The 21318-nt window shown below is 45.2% G+C and overlaps 2 protein-coding genes across 10 annotated transcripts in view; one reads left to right on the top strand and one right to left on the bottom strand.

Annotated features, from left to right (window-relative positions):
- CARS2 (cysteinyl-tRNA synthetase 2, mitochondrial) overlaps positions 1-21318 on the top strand; it is a 134827-nt gene that overhangs the window by 85036 nt on the left and 28473 nt on the right. For 3 of the 6 annotated variants that reach the window (XR_009451369.1, XR_009451368.1, XM_059685121.1), the window contains exons 1-2: positions 15989-16240; positions 16803-16853. The exons of 1 other annotated variant lie outside the window; for it this stretch is intronic. Coding sequence is in view for 2 of the 5 variants with exons in the window: in XM_059685121.1 (XP_059541104.1) it covers positions 16029-16240; positions 16803-16853 (263 nt within the window). In the remaining 3 variants the exon portion in view is untranslated. Of the gene's footprint in view, positions 1-11040; positions 11792-15988; positions 16241-16802; positions 16854-21318 lie in introns of those variants that run through there. 2 more of the 6 variants (XM_059685123.1, XM_059685122.1) reach the window with 2 other exon arrangements.
- ING1 (inhibitor of growth family member 1) lies at positions 4551-10928 on the bottom strand. 4 transcript variants are annotated; one of them, XM_059685133.1, is made up of 3 exons: positions 8446-9432; positions 7493-7706; positions 4551-5502 (listed from the first exon to the last, which is right to left on the bottom strand). In XM_059685133.1, exons 2-3 carry the CDS (start codon positions 7563-7565, stop codon positions 4799-4801), a joined length of 777 nt encoding a protein of 258 aa, XP_059541116.1. In that variant the 5' UTR covers positions 7566-7706; positions 8446-9432; the 3' UTR covers positions 4551-4798. The 4 variants fall into 4 exon arrangements, with proteins under 4 accessions (XP_059541116.1, XP_059541115.1, XP_059541114.1 ...); XM_059685132.1 differs by lacking the exons at positions 7493-7706; positions 8446-9432 and adding an exon at positions 10693-10928; XM_059685131.1 differs by lacking the exons at positions 7493-7706; positions 8446-9432 and adding an exon at positions 10072-10562.

Genomic DNA, 21318 nt, shown 5'->3' with positions numbered 1-21318 from the left:
GTGATGAGAACATAAGTGTCTCAAGCAGTAATTAACTAGCAATTTCTCCAGATTAAACAAACCCAAAAGTCTACCTCCCAAACCGCGTAAAACCACCTGGACCCCAAAATGAAAGAGGAATGGCCCTGGCTGGGATGTCATAGTGCAGCGGTTCTCAACCTGTGGGTCGCGACCATCGGAAAACACATATAGCATATCAGATATTTACATTACGATTCATAACAGTAGCAAAATTACAGTTATGAAGTAGCAACGAAAATAATTTTATGGTTGGAGGTCACCACAACATGAGGAACTGTGTTAAAGGGTTGAGAACCACTGTGAGCATCAGCCCACGCACCAAAGGGTCACAGGTTCGGGGCCTGGCCCCTGTCAGGGTGTGTGCAGGAAGCAACCGATTGATGTGTTTCTTTCACATCAATGTTTCTCTCTTTCCATCTTCCCTCCCTCCCTCCCTCCCACTCTCTCTAAAAATCAATGGAAAAAAATCGCGTCAGGATTAACAAACAACAAAAAAATTAAAGAGGACTGGATTACAAGCTAAAACCTAGAGGGAGACAATTTTTCCTAAAATCTTGTTCTATACATGCCAGTGATTACAACGATTCATAAATTACTTCTAGAAAAGCTAGATCTGCAAAAGCAGTCTTTAAAAGTGCATAGACAAAAAGTTAATGAAAAGTTAACATATTTTGCCTAATGAAAGGGTTTAATATCTTGATACATTTTACCCAGAACACTGTATGAATGACACAAAAAGTTATTTCAAGTACTCAGTCTTTCTAAAATAAGTATATAGTAATAATAAAGTGGCTTTTACTTTGGTAAATGCTTTATTACTTCAGAGCTTGTAACCACTGATAGTCGAGGGTACCAACACAACACCACAATGCCTGAGTCACTGGAAGATATATCTCTGTGGGTGGCCATGGGTCCTGTCACTGTAGTCAGTATTCTTTCTCAGGACCTGGAGTACAGCCCTCTCTGTGCCCCCTGCCCCAGGAATGCCAGCCATGACTACTCAATGCACACTAGTTAAATGAACGAACCAAATTTCCTTAGTTCAGTTTTAAATGAAGTATTCCATTCCAACGGAAACATTTTAGAACCTATCTGAACTGTAATAATTTGGTTATCTATACATATAAAAAGCCTAAGCGACTGGCCAACTGGCAGGTAGCTATGTCGCACACTGACCACCAGGGGGCAGACGCTCAACGCCAAGAGCAGAAACCACCGGCATGGAAACATGGAACAGACTGATGAATCTCCGAGGGAAGTGGGGAGGGGGAGTGGCAAGGGTGGAAAGAGAATAACCAAAGATCTTACATACATATTAGAGGCCTGGTGCATGGATTTGTGCACTGGTGGGGTCCCTCAGCCTGGCCTGCGGGTATTAGGCTGAAACTGGCTCTCTGAGATCCCCTAAGGGGTCCCGGATTGTGAGAGGACACAGGCCAGGCTGTGGGACCCCACCAGTGCACGAATCCGTGTACAGGGTCTCTAGTTAAATATAAGAAACTGGTGGTTGCCAAAGGCAGGGGTGGGAGTGGGTAAAATGGGTGAAGGTCACAAGGTAAGTACATACTTCCAGTTATAAAATCAGTCATGGAGATGTAATGTATAGCATGGTGGCTATAGTTAATAATGCTGTGTTGCATATTTGAAAGTGTATGAGAGCAAATTTTTAAAGTCCTTATCACAAGATTTAAAAAAATTTGTGTTGCTCAGCCAGTGTGGCTCAGTGATTGAATGCCAACCTATGAACCAGGAGATCATGGTTCAATTTCAAGTAGGGGGCATGCAGGAGGCAGCTGATTGATAATTCTCTCCCTTCCTCTCTGAAATCAATAAAAATGTATTTTTTTTAAAAAAATTGTTAACTATATATAATGACAAATGTTAACTAGACTTGTGATCATTTCAAAACACATACAATATCAAATCATCATGTTGTACACCTGGAAATAATGCTGTCAATTACACTTCAATTAAAAACTTTTAATAAAAAATAAGCAAGTGTTCTACAATAGCTTTTCACTAATCTAGTTTCAAAAAAAATTCAATCCCATTTTTAGCACTGCCCCAGAGTTACATGGATCTTTCTATTTATTGTATTTAATCAATATCTAAAGCCTAAACCTTGCCCTGGCTAGGTAGCTCAATTGGTTAGAGTATAGTCCTGATAATCCAAGGTTGTGGGGTTTGATCTCCAGTCAGGGCACACACATGAATCAACCAATTAATGCTTAAATGAGTGGAGCAACAAATCAATGTTTCTCTTTCTCTCTTTCTTTCTAAAATCAATCAATAAATTTAAAAATTAAAGTCTAAATCTTGATGTACTAAGTACTTACCTGTGGTTTTTTTAAAAAATAATTATTGTTGAAAGTATTACATATGTCCCCTTTCTTCCCCTATTTCTGTGATTTTTAAACTTTTCCTTCCAAGGGAATTAAAAGTGATTTAAGACTGCCAAATCCAACCCCTGCCTCTATAATGTTCCATATTTTTCAAAGAAAAAAAAAATGCCTCTCCATTTGTCCTTATTGAAACATCATTAAAGGCAGAAAAAAATATCCAGCATTTGATTAACATCATCCAAGTGTCATTCACTTACCTTCATTTATTTCTCAGAACCATGCTATGTGAAATAGGTCTTTTGAAAGTGAAAAACCATGGGTCAATAGTTAGGCAAAAGTATTGAAGATCAAACCCCTAAGGGACAAAGATGCATTCAAATACAGCAAGGTTTGGCCTCTCTGTGCTTATCTCTAATACAACTGTTCACATGAAAACTAAATAAATATAAAGAAATCTGGTATTAGCAACTGTGTTCTATTCAATCTTCACTCCCATAACTTAATTTTCATTATTAGCTTTAATTAATTAAAACAGAAATAAAAAACTAATAGTTTTATGTAAGCAAAGATTCTTTTAAACTACTTTTATTATCATTGAATTATTATCAAGTACTTTAAAATTATTTCATATAGTGTATTTTTTGTTTATTGTTTGTCTAAATAAATCTTACCAAATTTTAGCACTCAAGATTTTTAAATGTTTTGGAGTTTTGCTGGAAAGTAAATGCCTATTTGTAGGCACTAATATGCAAAAAGTTCATTTTCATGTATGATCATGTACAATCTACATTGCTCTAACAAACAGCCCCTTACAATGGAAATTCACTGTAAGAACACTTTAAGTTTGACACAAAGTTCTCAATAGTTTATCAAATAATAAAAAACAACTTGTTTTACTTACAACAAATGCCACATATATTCTTAGATGCTGCAGTGGTTACTCAAAGCTTCCTTGTGGCAGCTTCATAGAGGATGTAGAACAACTATGGAGAGATACTAATTCTCTGCAATATATGGGTAAAGTGACTCATGTCTCACTTAGATATAGAAATCCCATTGACCCTTTCAATAAACGGGCAGATAAGGACACAGATTATCATGCAAAAAGTTAGTCTAAACCAAGTCAGCAAACTCAGGGCCAGAAAATAAAAGTATTTTCAGCTTTGTAGTCATATGATCTTTCTGTCACAGCCACTCAACTCTGCCATTGTACAAAAACAGCCACAGACAATGTGTAAGTGAATGAGCATGGCTGTGTGCCAATAAAACTTTATTTATGGACACTAAAATTTGAATTTCATATAATTTTCATGTGTCACAAAATAGAATTCTTTTGATTTTTTTTTTTTTTTAACCATTTAACAATGTAAAGATCATTCTTGGCTCACAGACATACAAAAACAGGTGGAGGGCTGGTTTTGGCCTGTGGGCAATACTTTTCCAACTCCTGGTCTTGACATTTATTTGCCAGCAATTATGTAACTTCTACTTCATTAATAAGTGAGAACAATAATACAAAATTTTGCTTAAGGCTTTTTGTCTAAACTGCTGGTGTACCAATTTTTAAGATAAAAATTTAAAAATCACTTATGTCAAAATTAAATATACTGCTAGAGGAACTAGCTAAATTTCATTTATTTCTTGATGTCACTTCTATACAGCTCTCATGCACATAGCAGGGAACACACCTTCATTTCACAATGGCATCTGGCTGCACTTCTGATTATAATACAGCAAGTGCAAGTTCACTTGGAAATGTACATTTATATACGCTATATAAATTAAATACGCTACACTAGGATGTGTAAGAGCAAAAGCATGATTTTGAAATTCCATGACTAGACCACTTCTACTTGGCGTAATAAAAAATGTACCCAATCATTTAAATCTGGCCATTTGGGGTAACATGACAGAATATAAAATGTTTGTCATGTAAAATGACAATTTACCTTTTGATAAAATAATCTTTAAACTTGAAACCTTTTTATTGAATTGTTATATGGATATATATTATGATAGCAAGAAGATTTAGCAACTTGGCTAATTTTTTAAAAATTTGTTCCTGAAGTAACATTATTCGTGTTAAAATAAAACAGTAGCTAAATGAATCTTTTCTTTTTACATTTAATGTTTTAGGTTGCTTCCAAATCAACTTCCCAGCCAAAAAAAAGAAACAACAGTCTGAGACTCACTTGAGTGTTTAATTCAAACCTATATTTGTAAGTTTCTAAAATGTTGATCCACAGACCACTTTCGTTACACGTGTACCAACGAAAACAAAAGGCAGAGAATCACTGCCATCCCTACAAAAGGAATGGCTCCTTTTCTAACATTCTTTAAAAATATACATTGTACAGTCTTTGCGCCTCACCAAAAGTGGCAATGTAATAAATACACTGGCTTAGTTCTCCTCCCTGTTCAGCAAGGTCCACCAACTACCTGTTATAAGCCCTCTCCTTTTTGGATTTCTCCAGGGCTTTGTCCATTGTTTTCTCGTTCTCCCCTCGACACTTGGGACAGTACCACTTGCCCTTTGGTTTATGATTCAGTCCTACACAGGAGAAGTGGAACCACTCGATGGGGCACTCGTCATTGTCACAGCCGATCATTTCTCCATAGGAGACCTGATTGCACAGACAGTACGTGGGCTCGTTCGGGTCGATGGGAAGGTCTGCAGGGGATGCTTCCCTCTCTGCTTTGGCCTTGGAGCGTTTCTTCTTCTTGGAGGCCTTTGCTTTCTTCTCCTTAGGCGTTCCTGAGGTGATGTCATCATGATCGTGATTATTGGCTGCATTCTCCCGATTTTCGTTGTTGCGCTGTCTCCGAGACCTCTTGTTATTGGGCTTTTCTGCCTGTGTGATTGTCTCGTTCTTGGACTTATCCTGGCCGGCTTTGCCACTGTGGCCAGTGGTGTCATTGACCTCTTGGTGTGCCTCAAAGAGTTCCACGTGACTGTCCACCTGCCTGGTCCTGTTCTCCACCAGCTCCACCATCTGACTCACAATCTGGATCTTCTCGTCGCCCAGCTCCTGGCTGCGGATCAGGGCTCTCTGAATGCAGTGCAACGCTCTCCTCTTCTGGTTGCTGTCCGTCTCCCGCTTAAACTTCTCGTAATACTCATCTAGCTCCTTCAGGATTTCTGCAAAGGAAAAAGTAAGCATTACACCCACACTATAACATTATCAAGCTTTTTATTTAATTCTCTAGTCTATGAAAATGTAATTGCAAAGCACAGAAATAATCAATGCAAGGCTTCTTAGTATGAAAAATCTGATAACTTGTATACCCTCTCTCAGCAGATCTTTTTTTTTTCCTGTTGAAAAAAATCCCTGGAACTAAATACAAATGTCAACACAGTTCTCATTTAGCATAGTGCCAGTCAAAGTTCTCCAAGGGATTCTGTGTGTGTGCAGAAGCGTAAGTAACAAATACTACTGGGATGGGCAATTAGGGGGAAAGTTCACATTTAGATGAAGTGCTGGGGTCCAAATTTTTATTTTCAATAAAATTTGTGACTATGTTCTATATTTCCATTGTTTTTATTCAAATATTTTCTAATAATTTAAAGGCCTTTATTCCTTTTCTTTTATGTACTAATGTCCACAATACCCTATGAGATTACAGCATGTATATAATATTACTTATGCCCTTGCTGGTGTTCAGTAGTTAAGAGTGTCGGCCAAAATACTGAAAGGTCTTGGGTTCAATTCCTGGTCAAGGGCATGTACCTGGGTGGCAGGTTCCATCCCTGGCCCAGGTTGGGGCTCAGGCCAGAGGCAACCAATCAATGTGTCTCTCTCATATCAATATTTCTCTCTCTCTCTCCTTCTCCCTCCCTCCCTTCCACACTCTCTAAAAAGCAACAGAAAAATATCCTCAGGTGAGGATTTATAAAATAATAAAAATAAATGTTACTTATAACCCAGAGCTACAATTTATCAGTCACATCATTTTCATCCTAGCATGTATTACTGAAAACAAGAAAGGTTTGACAATCTGGTGGCCTTGCTGATTTTGCTTTTGCATTTACTGCTTAAATAATAATACGTTTATAGCTACAGATTATAAAACATAACTAAAATAAATTAAAAATAAATGTAAATCATCTCAGACAGGTAGGAAGACAGTAAATGTGAATTTAAAATGTAACTAGGCAATTCTCAAGAAATAAAAGCTGTTAAAAAATCTGACTGAAATAAGGAAAATAAATATTCTTGCCAAAAACCTAAATACACAGGTAGAAATTTCCAGTTATTTCCCCAAATAGTACAGTTAGATAGTATCAGACTTTTCTCCTGAAAACCTTTTTCAGGCTCTCAAAACCAGGAATCCTACTCTCCATAATGAAGTGTGTGTGTGGAGATGTGGGGAGAAAATGTATAAAATGTGGCTATCACTCAGGTTTAATTTCCAAATAGTTATAAGGGATAAATCTAAAATTAGGGTAAACATATGAACTTAGGCAAACATTGAAGTTTAGCTAAACTGTAAGTATTATTTTCCAGGCTATATTCTTAAACTAAAATAGCTCTGAAGATATTTTAGAGAAACAATGTGGACCAGTGGTTCTCAACCTTCCTAATGCGCGACCCTTTAATATAGTTCCTCATGTTGTGGTGACCCCCAATTTTATTGTTACAAATTGAACATAATTAAAGCATAGTGATTAATCACAAAAACAATATGTAATTATATATGTTTTCCGATGGTCTTAGGTGACCCTCGTGAATGGGTCGTTGGACCCCCAAAGGGGTCGCGAACGCTGATGTAGACAGTCTCTCACCAGGAAGGAAGAATGCCACAGCCTTACAGTGTCTTATAGTAATAATTCTGAAAATAAATAGCTATGCCCCACTTAACCCAAGTTCTATTTCATCTTAAAATGAGTTTCTGCCATTTATTTTTAAACAAACTGCACATTACAAAACTATCATTTGGCTTAATAAGTAGCCAAATTTCTAGAGACAGTTTTAACATTTCATAGAAAAGAGGACAATTCTACCATATGGCTAATTTAAAATTTTAATAAATACAGCTTCTTTTATATCACAAGCAAGTTTACATTCATGTGAAGCCTCTCTTATAGGAAAGAAACAAACATCACAACATTAGCAATAAGTAATTGTTACCTTCATAATGGTATGTATTTCTTGGATGCCCCAAGCAAAGTACTCTTATTAACAAAGTCGTGCAAGTACACATGTCTGTCAGGAGGAACACCAGTGCTAACCAGGGAGGTATCTGGCCAGGAAACCCGTTTCTTCAGCCCCATCAGCGCAAACGGCTGCTGACCCCTCATCTAGAAATGCTCCACAGCAACATTACTGTGGGAAAGCAATGGCACTACGAAAGAAATGTTAAGGTTTAAATAAGAATTCAGCAAAATTTAATCTGATCTTTCCAATGATCAGAAATGTATTTTAATTTTTACATAAGGTTTGCACTTAAGTTCTTTATGAAGCTGACTTCCCATGGTGGGTGGTTGGGTGGGATTTAAAAAATAACACTTGAAAAATAATTCAAAAGTAATTTTGAATCCAATAATTCAAGAATAACCTCAAAGGCCATTTAAAATTGGCAGATTATAATCCATCCTTATGAATTAATCTCCAACTGATGCACACCAAGCAAAAGACTGTTAAGCAACTTTGACTTGCAACACAGGTCTTTATTAATTTTTTAGAACTATGCTGCATTTATAGTAAGTGCCAACTCAATGTGTTATGACTATTATCATGACGGGTTAGGCTTTACAGCTCACTCAACAGCACTGGCTTCAGAGGTGCCGGGTGGGGTGGGATTCATTCTCTCCGCAGGAGCCAAGTAAGGAGCGCAGCATGTATTCACTGAACAGCGACAGGTTTCTTCATCGGAGTAAAGAAGGAAGTATCTTTAAGGGGTACGACGTGGATGTCAGGACATTTTTACGAGACGCTTTTTTTTTTCGTCATCTAGGAAAGTGCTAATTGACAGTGCCAGTGACCACGAATTCTGTAAAGGCCGCCAAACACAAATACCCCGGTTCTTCAATCATTGCACTACCCGAGCCATCCCGGGCACCGACAGCTCCCGGGTCACTCACGTTTCCCCCGTTCCTTCCTCGCGGCCGCTGGCCTGTCCCGCGGGTCCCTGGGGCCTGGGTGGGAGGCATATGCTTCGTCCTCGGTGGAGCCAGGAACACAGCTGACAAGCCTTGCCCCTGGCACCGGGGCGCCGCCATTGCTCCGCGGCCGGAAGTTGCCTGGCTCGGGTCCCCCCAAGGGTCAGGGCGGGGCCATCACCAGGCCAATGGGGAGGCGTCCAGCGGGCGACGCACCCCGCCCCGGGAACCACCGCCTATGGGGGGTCATCGGGCCGCAGGCGGAGGCCAGACGGGGAGCAAATCACGGAGCAGAACTGGGGAACACGGCCCACCCCGCATCGCCGATAGCCAATCCAAGGCCGGAAGCCGGGCGACCCGAAGACATTCAAATCAATTCAACCTCCTCCCTCCTCCCAGCCCCTCCACGAAAGAGAAAAAAGAAGGCCGCGGAAACACGGGTCGGTGCCAGTCACAGCGCAAGGCCCGCCCCCATCCGGCCCGGCGACCAATGGCTCAGGAGCGGACTGATAAGGACATTCCATGGGGACGCCGCAGCCAATCAAAAGAATGTCGAAGCGGGACGTTCCCAATATGCTAATAGGCCTCTTATAAATGTCGCTGCGAAACCGAGTTTCTGGTAGAGCGCGCAGGGGCGCCTCGCGGAGAGGAGACTTCTGTGCGTTTCGCGGCTGCCGAAGGCTCCCCACCTCCCCCCACTCTTCCGTTTCCCTGCTGCGCAGCCTTGTAAACAGGAGTAAACTCCGAGTGACGACCTGCGTTCCAAACAGAGCCCCCCATGCCATGCCTGACCTGGCAGGAAAGTTTCCCCAACAGCCAACAATTCCCAGCGGACATGAGCCCTCCGCTTCTCCCCGGCACTCTGGGCGGCCGGGGCTGCAGACGACGACCCACAGGTCCTCTCCCGTGCCAGGTTCCTCTCCAAGCCCCTGGTCTAAGCGCACGCCCCCCGAGCACAGCACAGATGGTCAACCTGCCTCATCCTCCCCTCCCTTCCCCGCCGTACGCACGGAAGAAAGCCCTGGCCCTCCGCTAACTACACCCGGCCGTGTCGTCCCTCACTCGGTGTCCAGCGCCGCGGGAGGGTCGGGGGGGACTGGGTGGGGGCGACCGGGGCCACACCGCGCATAGTACCGACCCTAGACTTTATATAACAGATTCGGGACCGGGTGGAGGTGGCTCCGGAGATGGCGAGCAGGGCCAGGGACCCCTCGTCCGCAGCGCCCTCCCAGCAGCCCTGCGCGTAGCCCCATCCCTGCGCCCCTCGGCCCCAGCGAACGCGGCACATCCCTCCTCCTGCGCCGTAGCCTGCGCCCCTGAGCCCCCTCCCCCGCAGCACCCCGCCTCGTCACTTCACTACAAAGAGCGCTTTGCTCGCGCAGCCTGGCATTGAGACCTCTCATTTCTCCTTCCTCCTCCGTGTCCCGGCTTTGCGCACAAGGACCTTGGAGAATCAAAGACGCTCCAGACCTTTTGTTCCTGCCGGGGCAGAGCCGCCGCCAGGGGCCCAGGGCTCCCCGGGAAGGGAACAGGACGACCCGCGGCCCCGCGGCGAGCCGCGACCCGCGGGGATGGAGCGGCCGCCCCCGCCCATCCATCCCGCCGTACCTTGGTATTTCGCGTCGATCTCCCGCATCAGCGATACGTTTCTCTGCAGGTCGAAAGGCAGAGACTCGATGGAGTCCAGGTAGTCCTCCACATAGTTCACCAGGTGGATCTGCTCCCCGTTGGCAGGGCTCAACATGGTTCACCGAGATCCCCGGCGACTCGGCGCGGCTTTCCGCTTCCTCCAGCCCCCGCCCCCTCGGAGCCCAGCCCTGCAAAATGCAAACCTCCCGCCCGCCGGCGTCCCCCCTCCTGCCGGCCCCGCGCCGCTACATCTGCGAGCCGCGCCGCCTGGGCCCGGGGACCCGGCGCGGGCGGGCCGGGCCAGCGCTCCGCGGCCTCGGGCGCGGGGCGGGCGCGGGCGGGCGTGCGGGCGCGCACCCCGGCGCAGGGGCCGGGGCCGGGCCGAGCGAGCGCGGGAAGGGGAGCGCGCTGCCCGCCGCGCCGCACTTGTCCAACGTGGAAAACCCAAATACCAGTTTCAAACACTTGGGAAACATTCGGCCCCCCGCACAGCGCATGCGCTCCGTCACCCCCCGCTGCCCCCTCCCCGCGGGCCCCGCCCCCGCCGCATTCACGCCCCTCACCGGCCCTGCCTCGCGGGGGTGTGGCTTTGTCTGTCACCTTTGCCGGGGCGGGGGTCGCGGGGGCAAGAGGCGGCAGAGGAGGCGCAAACTTTACTATGAGTTTCGTACGTGGAGGCAGAGCCTGTTCGGCACCGCTGCATGCCTGCCGGGTGACGCGGGGTGGCAGCCAGACCCGCCCAAGACCCAGACGGAACCGGCCCAGCCGCAGGACCGCCGCCTCGAGATCATCGCACGCCTAGGCAGCCTCCAGCTTCTCCCACTCAGCCCCTCAATCTCTAGTGCCCACCGCGCAGCAGGGGTATATATACGTCTCGGAACAGACTGACAACTCCGTGAGCCAGTCCACTGCCGCCTTTATGTCAGTGGCCCAATCAACATGAAGAGAAGGCGGGACGAGGTCGGAGCGTTCCTCCAGGGCTCTTTACTACACAGTACAGTACTAGAAACCCGCGTCCTGCGGAGGGGTGGAGACTGGGCGGCCCGAGCGGGGCGGAAGTGGTGGCTCATGCGCACTTGGATGGCCAGGGCGGCCGCTGGCCCGCGCGGGACACCTACCCTTTCGTGGCCGGACCACCACTCCCAGCAATCTCGGCGGCTCGCGCGCCTGCGCGGTCCTCACCGCGCTCCCTTTGTGTCACCGGCCAGAGCTCAGCACAGAGCGGTCTGGAGACAAAGGGGCCCGCGAGGGGAACTGCTTCCGGCCTGGCCGTCGCAGAGGGCGGGTGACCTCGACCCCTTGCAGCCTGAGCTCTGCAATCTGCTCTCAAACTCCGCTCCTTCACTTCGGGAAAGACACCTAGACCTAAGCCGGACAGGCGTCTCCGGGGTCCTGGGGTCTCTCCCTGTGCTGTCTCGGCCTCCCCTCTCCAGTGGCTCCTCTCCGCACCCCAAACTCCCAGATTTGGGGCTTTTTAAAAAGCCGAGGCACAGACTATCCCGTTGCCTGGACGACGGGCCGGCGCACAGGCCCGCCCCTTACGTCAGAGATTCCGCCTGGTGGGCGTGGCCACCCCGCCTTTGTCCGCCGGTCCCGGCCTGCGCCGCAGCGCGTCCTTCCTGGCCGCGGCCGCCCGACGCGGTGGCCCGCGCTTCCCGCCCGTCCTCCTCTGCAGTCCGCGCGCCCCGTCTTCCCCAAGGTGCGCGGTTGTCTGGTCGGCGTCTCTGTAAATTAGCCTCAGCCTCGTGACGTCTCTGCCGACGCCGGGCCAGGACAGGGCTCCGCGTTTCCTCCCATTTATTAATTCAGAAGGTTTCACCCATTACTCCGGGGCTGCCCTGTTGCCATATGTGTAGGGCGCACCGTGTAGACATAAAATAATTACATTGCAGGTCTATCGGACGCAGTTCTAGGATTGAGATTCGGGGTGTTCGTGACCCAACAATGTGGCAATCAAGGCCTTTGGGAGTTTACTTAAAATTCCTACATGCAATCCAGTAATATTTCGGGCCAATCCAATTTTTGTGAAGTTGGATTGGGTATTATCCGCAGTGGTGCTCTTTCCAGCGACCCGGAGGGCATCTTGTGATATATCAGTACAACAAATGAGGCTAAATGGAGCGGTTCTGTCATTCGAAATGGATTGTTTACATTGGAACGTTTGTTACTACGGCGACAAACGACGGATAATATTTACACTTTGAAGTAAATGGGTTTGTTCTTCACTCTTATTTACATTCCCTCATCCAAGCCCCACATCTGGAGGACGTTCACTTTGATATTTGGGGAAATGACTGTTACTTTACTTAAAGATTCACACGTTTTCCAGTCTTGGCCCAGTTAAAAGCACATCACAAGGAAAGTTTCATTTCATACAACAAAATTTATTGGTCTGCACAAGGACTAATATTAGGGCATTATGTGGAAATGGATGTTTTGCATGGAATAAAGAGAGTACAAAGTTGAATAAGAACAACTATAAATTTTCCTCTAAGCATGCAAGCAGTTTTATTGTCTTATTTTTATTTTGTTGTCCTCACGGAGGATATTTTTCCATTGCTTTTTTTTTCTTCCTTTTTTAGAGGGAGTGGGAGAGGGAAAGATTAATGTGAGAGAAACACATCGATTGGTTACCTCAGAACCTGCAAACAAGGTATGGGTGCCCTTGACCAGAATCCAACCCGGGACCCTGTAGTCCTCAGGCCGAGGCTCTATCCACTGAGCCAAACCAGCTAGGGCCATGCAAGCAGTTTTAAAGTACAATAGCAAGAGAGAGAGAGGTTCTCTTAATGCTTGGCATTCATTGGCTCTTCACTGAGTAATGTTTATATGAACTTAAGGTTAGAAATCATTTATTCCTTCCAAGGACAATCAAGCTGGAATTTGGACATGGTTATCTTTTCTAAAAGTCAGGATACTATCTGAATAATGATTGCTCTCATATTTCATGGACTTTACAGACACTTAAAACAGAATAACATCTTACTCATTCAACAAGAAATATTTAATGAGTGCCGTCTACCATGTTCTAGCTACTATTCTATGCCCTGGGGATACAATAGCAAATAAGGAGTTTACATTCCATAAGACATTTAATTTACCCCTTTGGGTAAGGAGTCAGAAAATATTTATTAGCTTTATAAAATTATAAAAAGATATTCCTTTAGATTTACAGTGGTTCTCAACTTTCTGGCCCTTTAAATACAGTTCCTCATGTTGTGACCCAACCATAAAATTATTTTCGTTGCTACTTAACTGTAATATTGCTACTGTTATGAATCGTAATGTAAATATCTGATATGCAGGATGGTCTTAGGTGACCCCTGTGAAAGGGTCGTTCGACCCCCAAAGGGGTCGCGACCCACAGGTTGAGAACCGCTGCTTTAGAAAACAGTGAATGACTTCACTGTTTTCTTAACAAGGTTAGAAGACCAATAGCTAAAAGAAGGAACTGTGATCATGCATTTGCAATACATATGCCACTAAGGAAAAGTGTTTAATTTTGAAGCTACATTGAAGAATCTTGGTTGTTTCAGTTGCTCTTTGGAGTGTAGAGAGTAAATGTATTTTTCTAAAATGATATTTCTAGTTTAACTGAGGATGCTCAAACCTAAGGGAGTAAAAGATAAGAGATAAATATATAATTATGTTTTGAGCTGCTTAAAAAATAAATCAACACATTCATTTCAAACTTGAAATGCCCATTATCTTTTCTACTTTGGATTTACAAGATTTTGCCTCGCAAGAAAATGTAATACTGAGAACTACATTTTTTGTTGTCATTTAAGGACTAAGAAATGGCATTCATGATATTTTGGAATGATTTCTTTTAATACACTTCCTTGTTCTGACCTAGATTAGGGAGGGGGTCATTTCAAATGAACAAGATTCTCCTTTTTGGTATATAATCTTCCCAGTCACTTTTACTTTACCTTAAGATTCAACCTGCAAAAGAAGTCATATTTTTAACAATCGTTAAATAATGAATTATACTTGTAATTGTTTTGCTTCCCCCCAAAATTAAAAGGTAGAATTGCTGCAAGTCAAAGGCTGAACCCATTGCATGACCAGTTTTCTTAAGACAGAAGATACATTGTTAATTTAAAAGTCATGATTTCTATGACCAGTTCAAACACTGCAGCTATCCAGATTGTGTGCAGGATTTGTTCTGCAATGTTATTAAATCTGTTTTCAAAACCTCCAGTTTTCCCCTTGAATTCTGTGTTCTCACAGATTGCAATCAAGCCTTTTGTTCATTTTCTTATTTTACTGGCACACCTAATAATTGGATTAGAGCTTCCTCTATCAGGGTTTTTTTTTTAAATGCACCTGGCATGTTTCATACTTTTTTTTTTTTTTTAAGTTACTGATTTCAGAGAGGAAGGGAGAGAGAGAAACATTAATGATGACAGAGAATTATTGGTCGGTTGCTTCCAGCATGCCCCACACTGGGGAACAAGTCCGCAATCCGGGCCCTGACCGGGAATCTAACCGTGACCTCCTGGTTCATAGGTCGATGCTCAACCATTGGCCGTGCAGGCCGGGCTCTACCAGGTATTTTACCACCCAAATTTCTTCCCAGATGCACAACGCCTTTCATCAGATTAATTCAGCAACCCTTTTCTGAATTTAGTGCTGGTACAGTTCAAGATTCAAAAGACTTTACAATCTAAAAAGTACTCAGGGAGAGAAATATGCACATTGTACTAGAAACAAGAGTCATTGCAAAATAACACCGAGGTAAGGACGCAGGCAGTGAGGAGAGGACAATACTCCAGGAGAACTCTGAGTAGTCAGGGAGCACCGCTTAGCTTTGATGTCCTGGTCTCCTAATTCACAACAACAGGTTCTAACATTTTAGTGTTATGCATAGAACATAATTTACATTAGGGTGCAGTTCAGCTTGAAACAGTTAGACTCCAGGGATCTAAAAAAAAATTTTATTTTAATGCTTTAGGAACATACTGATTTGTCTTTCAATAGAATTAACAAAACAACCGCCCCCAAAGAACTGAGAAATCTCCGTGCTCTTTAAGGACCGCAAGAGCAAAGATTTCTGTGTGTTTATTTTTGTAACACTGTTTTGCAAGATATTAACAAGGGCACGTCTGTCGAGATAATTTGAAAGTAACTTCAAGTGAATCCGCCTTTAAAAAGTCCCACTGAAACCGCAATTCAGAATGTTTTTGTTCTTGAGAGACTAGATGATCTTTTAACCTTAAAATGAATCCCAAGCAGACGTTTCCTACCACGTGTACTGGTACTTGGTGAATGGGTGCTTTCCTAGCTTTGGTCTTCCACCCGGAGACTGAGACAGGGTGTGTTGGGGATGCAAACATGCTCCGGCGCGCGCGTCTATCGAGGGGCAAACCTGTGTCCACGTTGGGGTGCAAGCGTGCTTCGCGAACACGCGAGAACCGGCGGCCGGTCCCGTACCGTGAACTCCGGCTCCCAGAGCCTTCCCGCGCCCGGGTTCATACCACGTCCGCGATCTGCGCAGATAAGGGGGCGTCCCTCCCCGGGGCGGGGGAGAACACCCCTCCCCGCGGCCCGGGCACCGACGCCGTCCCCCCGGCGCCCCTCCCCTCCCCCAGCGCTCCGGCGGGCGCCGACTGGCCAGGCGGAGGCGGAGCCGCCGCTTCCCGGCGGCTAACCTGGGGTGAGGGGAGCCGGACCCAGTCCTTTCCGGGATGGGCGCGGCGGTGCCTGGTCCTCTTCCGGGGTGGGCGGGAGCTGGGCGGGCCCCATTCCGGGGTGGAGGTGGCCGCGTTCGTCCCCTTTCGGGGAGGGCGGGGCCCGACCGGGGACCTTCCGGGCTGGGCGGGGCCGTGCCGGCCGCCTTCGGGGTGGGCGGGGCGTGGGCGGGGCCTGGGGTGGGCGGGGCGCGCTCCCAAGCTGCCCCGGTCCTCTGGTTCCGGGTGGCTCGCGGGCCTGTCATGCTGCGAGTGCGCGTGGCCAGTCTGGGCGCTCGGCTGCTCCCGGCCTCACTGGGCCCGCGGCCGGGGCCGGGGCCGGGGCGGGCGGTGTCCGGGGCGCGCGGGCGGGGCTGGCTGCAGCCGGAAGGCCACGATACGGGCGTCAAGGTGTACAACAGCCTCACCCTGAGAAAGGACCCTTTAATCGTGGGCAGCGCGGACGCCGCCTCCTGGTAGCTCCCGGGGACTGAGGGGAGCGAGGTTGGGGGGAGGCGGGGCGGGGAGGACTGTGGGCTGAGCGTTTTGTGTGGAGAGCGGGGTCGGGCTCTCAGGTGGAAATCATTTAGTAAATAATAAAATACATGGCACCTTGGTATAGTCACAGTGAAATGACAGGATTTTGGTATGAAGCTAGCAAGTCAAGTAATACTATATTCCCAGCTGTACATTCCACAAAAGTGGCTACTTAAAAAAAGAAAATAAAAAAAGACATGGTTGCCCTAACCGGTTTGGCTCAGTGGATAGAGCGTCGGCCTGCGGACTGATTGGTTCCGGTTCGACTCCGGTCAAGGGCATGTGCCTGGGTTGCGGGCACATCCCCAGTGGGAGGTGTGCAGGAGGCAGCTGATCCATGTTTCTCATTGATGTTGCTAACTCTCTATCCCTCTCCCTTGTCAAAAATCAATAAAATATATATATTTTAAAAGACATGGTTATATGATGATCCTAGTTGAGAAAGTGATATCTTCTCTTGCAAATACGTTTCACAATGATGTATTTTAACTTTGTTCCTAGGTATAGCTGTGGACCAACTGTTTATGATCACGCACACCTTGGCCATGCGTGGTGAGTGTCCTCAGTGGGAATTTTCATGTATTTGGGAAAGAAAAGCCTTTTGCAGGTTTTTTCATCTCTCAAGTGTCTGCGTAAGAATACTGAATAATTGCTATATCCCAGGCAGTGTGGGAAGCACACGTGTTACAGTCTCATTTGGCTCTTGTAACAGTTCTAAACACTTACATGGATTTCACAGGCGAGGCAACCCTGGAGGCCATGAGAGCAGTGAAAGGACCCATTTTGGAATTAGATGTTTCCTGATGGGCTTAGTGAGGTGAGGCCCTTCCAGTGGCCCTGGAATTGGCTGGTCAGTTCTTATGTCTTGCTCCCACTACCATATTTATTTACTTTCCAACTTTGACAAGACACTTTAATACTTTGAGTTCTGGTTTTTTTCATCTTGAGATGGGAGGGTGATAACAGTATCCATTGTTTTGTTTTTTTAAATCCTCGAAGCTATATTCATTGCTCTTTAGAGAGAGAAAGGAGAAAGGAGGGAGGGAGAGAGAGAGAGAGAGACAGACAGACATTGATGTGAGAACATCACTGGCTGCCTCCCTTCCTGCCCCAACTGGGGATCAAACCCACAACCTAGGTATGTGCCCTGACTTGGAATCGAACCTGCAACCTTTTGGTGTTGAGACAACGCTCCAACCAAATGAGCCACCCTGCCAGGGCGATAGTATTCATCTTTTTGAATCTTCACAATTTTATGAGATTGCTGCTTAACACAGTACCTGAAGTATGATGTGTGGTGAGGGTTCAACAATTATTGAGGACAAGTAACCTACCAGTGGTCACGCACATGGGATGTGTTGGAGCTGGGGTGGAGCCTGGTATATCTGACCCCTGTGCTCTCCCTTTTGCTCTCTCATTTGTTAAAATTGCCACGTTCCCTAATATTTTGTATGTTCTCTTATACATCACTTAAACTTGTTATTCTTCAGCTAGAGACTAAAAGTAAAAAGTTACCTTTCTTTAGTATACATATAAAAAATTATATATCTGCCAGCAAAATCTTGAACTTTTTTGTGTTTTTTTATAACAAAATAAATGGTCTAGAAATCATTCTTTTTCCCCTTCACTTGGGGCTAACTTAATTATAAAAAAGCATATTTTGACCTCTTCATTGAAGCATGAAATATATTGGGGAAATATGAAAATGAATAATCTCCCAACTTGAAAAACCTCTCCATAAAGGCAGAAGAGAAATAAAACAGTTTTATTATTGAATAAGCATTAAACCAGAATGAGATGCACATGATAGGCAGCCCACTAAAATGACTGCAAAGATAGAAAGAAATTGTACTCTCTGTAGAGCTAAGTGGATACCATTCACTAGTTAGGTAGGGCTTGCAGTGTTGACTTGGGTGATAGAACATTATTTTCATTGACTTCATTTTTAAGGGATGGCTTTCAGGTCCTTGAGACTTTCCTGAGTTGTCCACACTGACAGAGGCTTATTTAGTTACTAGAGGCCCAGTGCACAAATTCGTGCACAGGTGAGGTCCCTTGGGGTGGCCTGCAGGAATTGGGCCCCAGCTCGTGCTCCCAATCTCACAGCCCCAAAGCCCCACCTGGCACCTCACCTGCTCCACCATCCTGCCTGCGGGGTGATCAATCAAGGTGGGCCCCCTTCCTGGCTCCCTCAGTGCCTGGGAGCCACCACTGGTCGCCGTCTGCAGGGCAATCGGCAGGGCGATCAGGCCCCCACTAGCGCCTGCCTTGGCCTGGTGCCGCCCGCTCACCTGCTCCACCATCCTGCTGCAGTTCCGTTCTCTCATCAGGGCCCATCGGGCTGGCAGTGCCTTCCCTGCTGCCTGCTGCCAGGGCCACGTTGCAGATGCCTGCCATGTTCCACGCTGCCCTGTGGTGGTCAGTGCATGTCATAGCAAGTGGTCAAACTCCCGGTCAAACAACCGCCCAAGGGGACAATTTGCATATTAGGCTTTTATTATATAGGATTAGAAAAATTTACATACATTTCAAAAGGACTGAGGGAATTCTGAAAGGAAGAAGGAGGGGGAGAGTCTCTTATTTTCAACTAGAGAATCAAGCCTCTAACTTATAATTTGTATTTGCCCTTACAAATGCAGAAAAGAGTACAAATCTTGCCCTAACCGGTTTGGCTCAGTGGATAAAGCATCGGCCTGCGGACTGAAGGGTCCCAGGTTCGATTCTGGGCAAGGGCATGTACCCTGTTTAAGGGCACATCCCCAGTAGGAGGTGTGCAGGAGGCAGCTGATCGATGTTTCTAACTCTCATCCCTCTCCCTTCCTCTCTGTAAAAAATCAATAAAACATATTTAAGAAAAAAAGAGAAAAGAGTACAAATCTTAAGTGTACAGCTGAATGAATGTTCATGGCTGTTAGATGGAGAAACACATTACCAACACCCAAGCCTCCTCTATGTCCTCCTTCATCTCTCCTTTTCCCCGCCCCCACTCAAGGATACCCACTGTGGAAGTTTTGCTAATAAAATAAAACCCATTCCTCAAAAAGAGTTATTCCATTCAAGATGCCCCTTCGAGGCAAAAGATCTTAGCACATTTCGTACCGCTCAGGAGTTTTCTCGTGTTTCGCGCGCCATCTGTCAAGGACCACTCACGAGTGTTCTCGTTTTTCACGCCCATGGAAAAGGGAGCGAATCTAGATACTTATGTAAATTTTGTTTGGTCCCTCTTCATAGAGGAAAATGTTTTATGCAGTACCATATGTTAAAAAAGTACTAGGAAGTTTAATTGTTTTTGTAAATAAAAATGTTACAATTATTGAAAAACAACACCTAAAGTGCATTATGATTTAAATAATGTGCTGTTTGCCCAAAAACGTGCGGTCCCTGGCGTATGTCTTACAGATTTCTATGCGGTACGCAATGTGTTAGTACTATAAGATTTCTGAAAAAGTTGGGAGATTTGGGGGTCAGAGATGGTAGGCATGGCTCCATTGCTCTTAGGGTAAAGTTCAGAATCCTAAAGACATCTCTGTGGTTCTACAGGTTTGTCCCTACTTAACTCCCCAGGTAGCTACACCAACCTCTATTTTAAAAAAAACAACAATCGACCCTAGCTGGTTTGGCGCAGTGGATAGAGTGTTGGCCTGCGAACCAAAAGGTCCTGGATTTGATTCTGGTCGAGTGCGCATGCCTGGGGTCCCGGGCTCGATCCCCAGTAGGGGGCAAGCAGGAGGCAGCCAATCAATGATTCTCTCTCATCATTGATGTTTCTATCTCTCTCTCCCTCTCCCTTCCTCTCTGAAATCAATAAAAATATATATTTTTAAAAAATATTAAAAAACAAAACAAAACGTATACTTAACAGGCACAGATAGCACTTGCTATGTGCCACCACTGTTCTAATGCTTTAGAAACACTAGCCGATGTAATTCTCCTAACGACACCAGGTGGCAGTGCCGTTATTTTTAATTTTATTACATTTATTGGAGTGACATTGGTTAATAAAATGAGATAAGTTTCAGGTATACAGTTCTGTAATCCATCATCTGTATACTGCATTGTGTGCTCGTTCACTCAAGATCAAGTCTTCTTCCGTCATCCCCTTTGCCCTTTTCCACCTTCCCCCACCCCACTTCCCTCTGGCAACACCCTACTCTTGTCTGTGTCTATGAGTTTTTGTTTGTCTTATTTGATCGTTTGTTGCTTTCAGTTTTATATCCCACATAGAGGTGAAATCAGATTTTTAACTTTCTATCTGACTTATTTTGCTTAGCGTATTTTCAGGATCCGTCCACGTTGTTGCAAATGGCAGTATTTTATCTTTCTGATGGCTGAGTAGTATTTCATTGTATATACATACGTACCACATCTTTATCCAATTATCTATCGACGGACACTTCAGTTTTTGGTTGTTTCCATGTCTTGGTCACTGTGAATAATGCTACAATGAACATATATCTTTATGAATAAATGTTTTCAAATTTTTCAGGTAGATACCCAGAAGAGGGATTCCTGGGTCATGTGGTGACTCTATTCTTAGTTTTTTGAAGAACTTCCATACCGTTTTCCAAGGTGGTTGTACCAATTTACATTCCTACTAGCAGAGCATATGAGGGTTCCTTTTTCTCCACAACCTCTACAACACTTATTATTACTTGCCTTGTTGATAATAGCTATTTTAATAGATGTGAGGTAGTATCTCACTGTGGCTTTGATGTGCATTTCCCTAATAGCAAGTGAAGTTGAGCATCTTTGCATATATCTGCTGGCCCTTTCTATGTCTTCTTGGGAGAAGTGTCTGTTCAGGTCCTCTGTCCATTCTTTAATTGGATTGTTTGTTTTCTTTTGTTGTTGTATGAGTTCTTCATATATTTTGGATATTAACCCCTTATCAGAGGTGTTTGCAAATATCTTCTCCCATTCAGTTAGTTGCCTTTTTTGTTTTGATGGTGGTTTCCTTTGCTGTGCAGAAGCTTTTTAGTTTGATATAGTTCCATTCATTTAATTTTGCTTTTCCCTT

Source organism: Myotis daubentonii, chromosome 2 (genome assembly GCF_963259705.1).
Source record: "Myotis daubentonii chromosome 2, mMyoDau2.1, whole genome shotgun sequence".
In the NCBI taxonomy this organism is placed as follows: domain Eukaryota; kingdom Metazoa; phylum Chordata; class Mammalia; order Chiroptera; family Vespertilionidae; genus Myotis; species Myotis daubentonii.
Note: the sequence above shows the minus strand (reverse complement) of the source record. Positions and strands in the feature narration are given on the sequence as shown.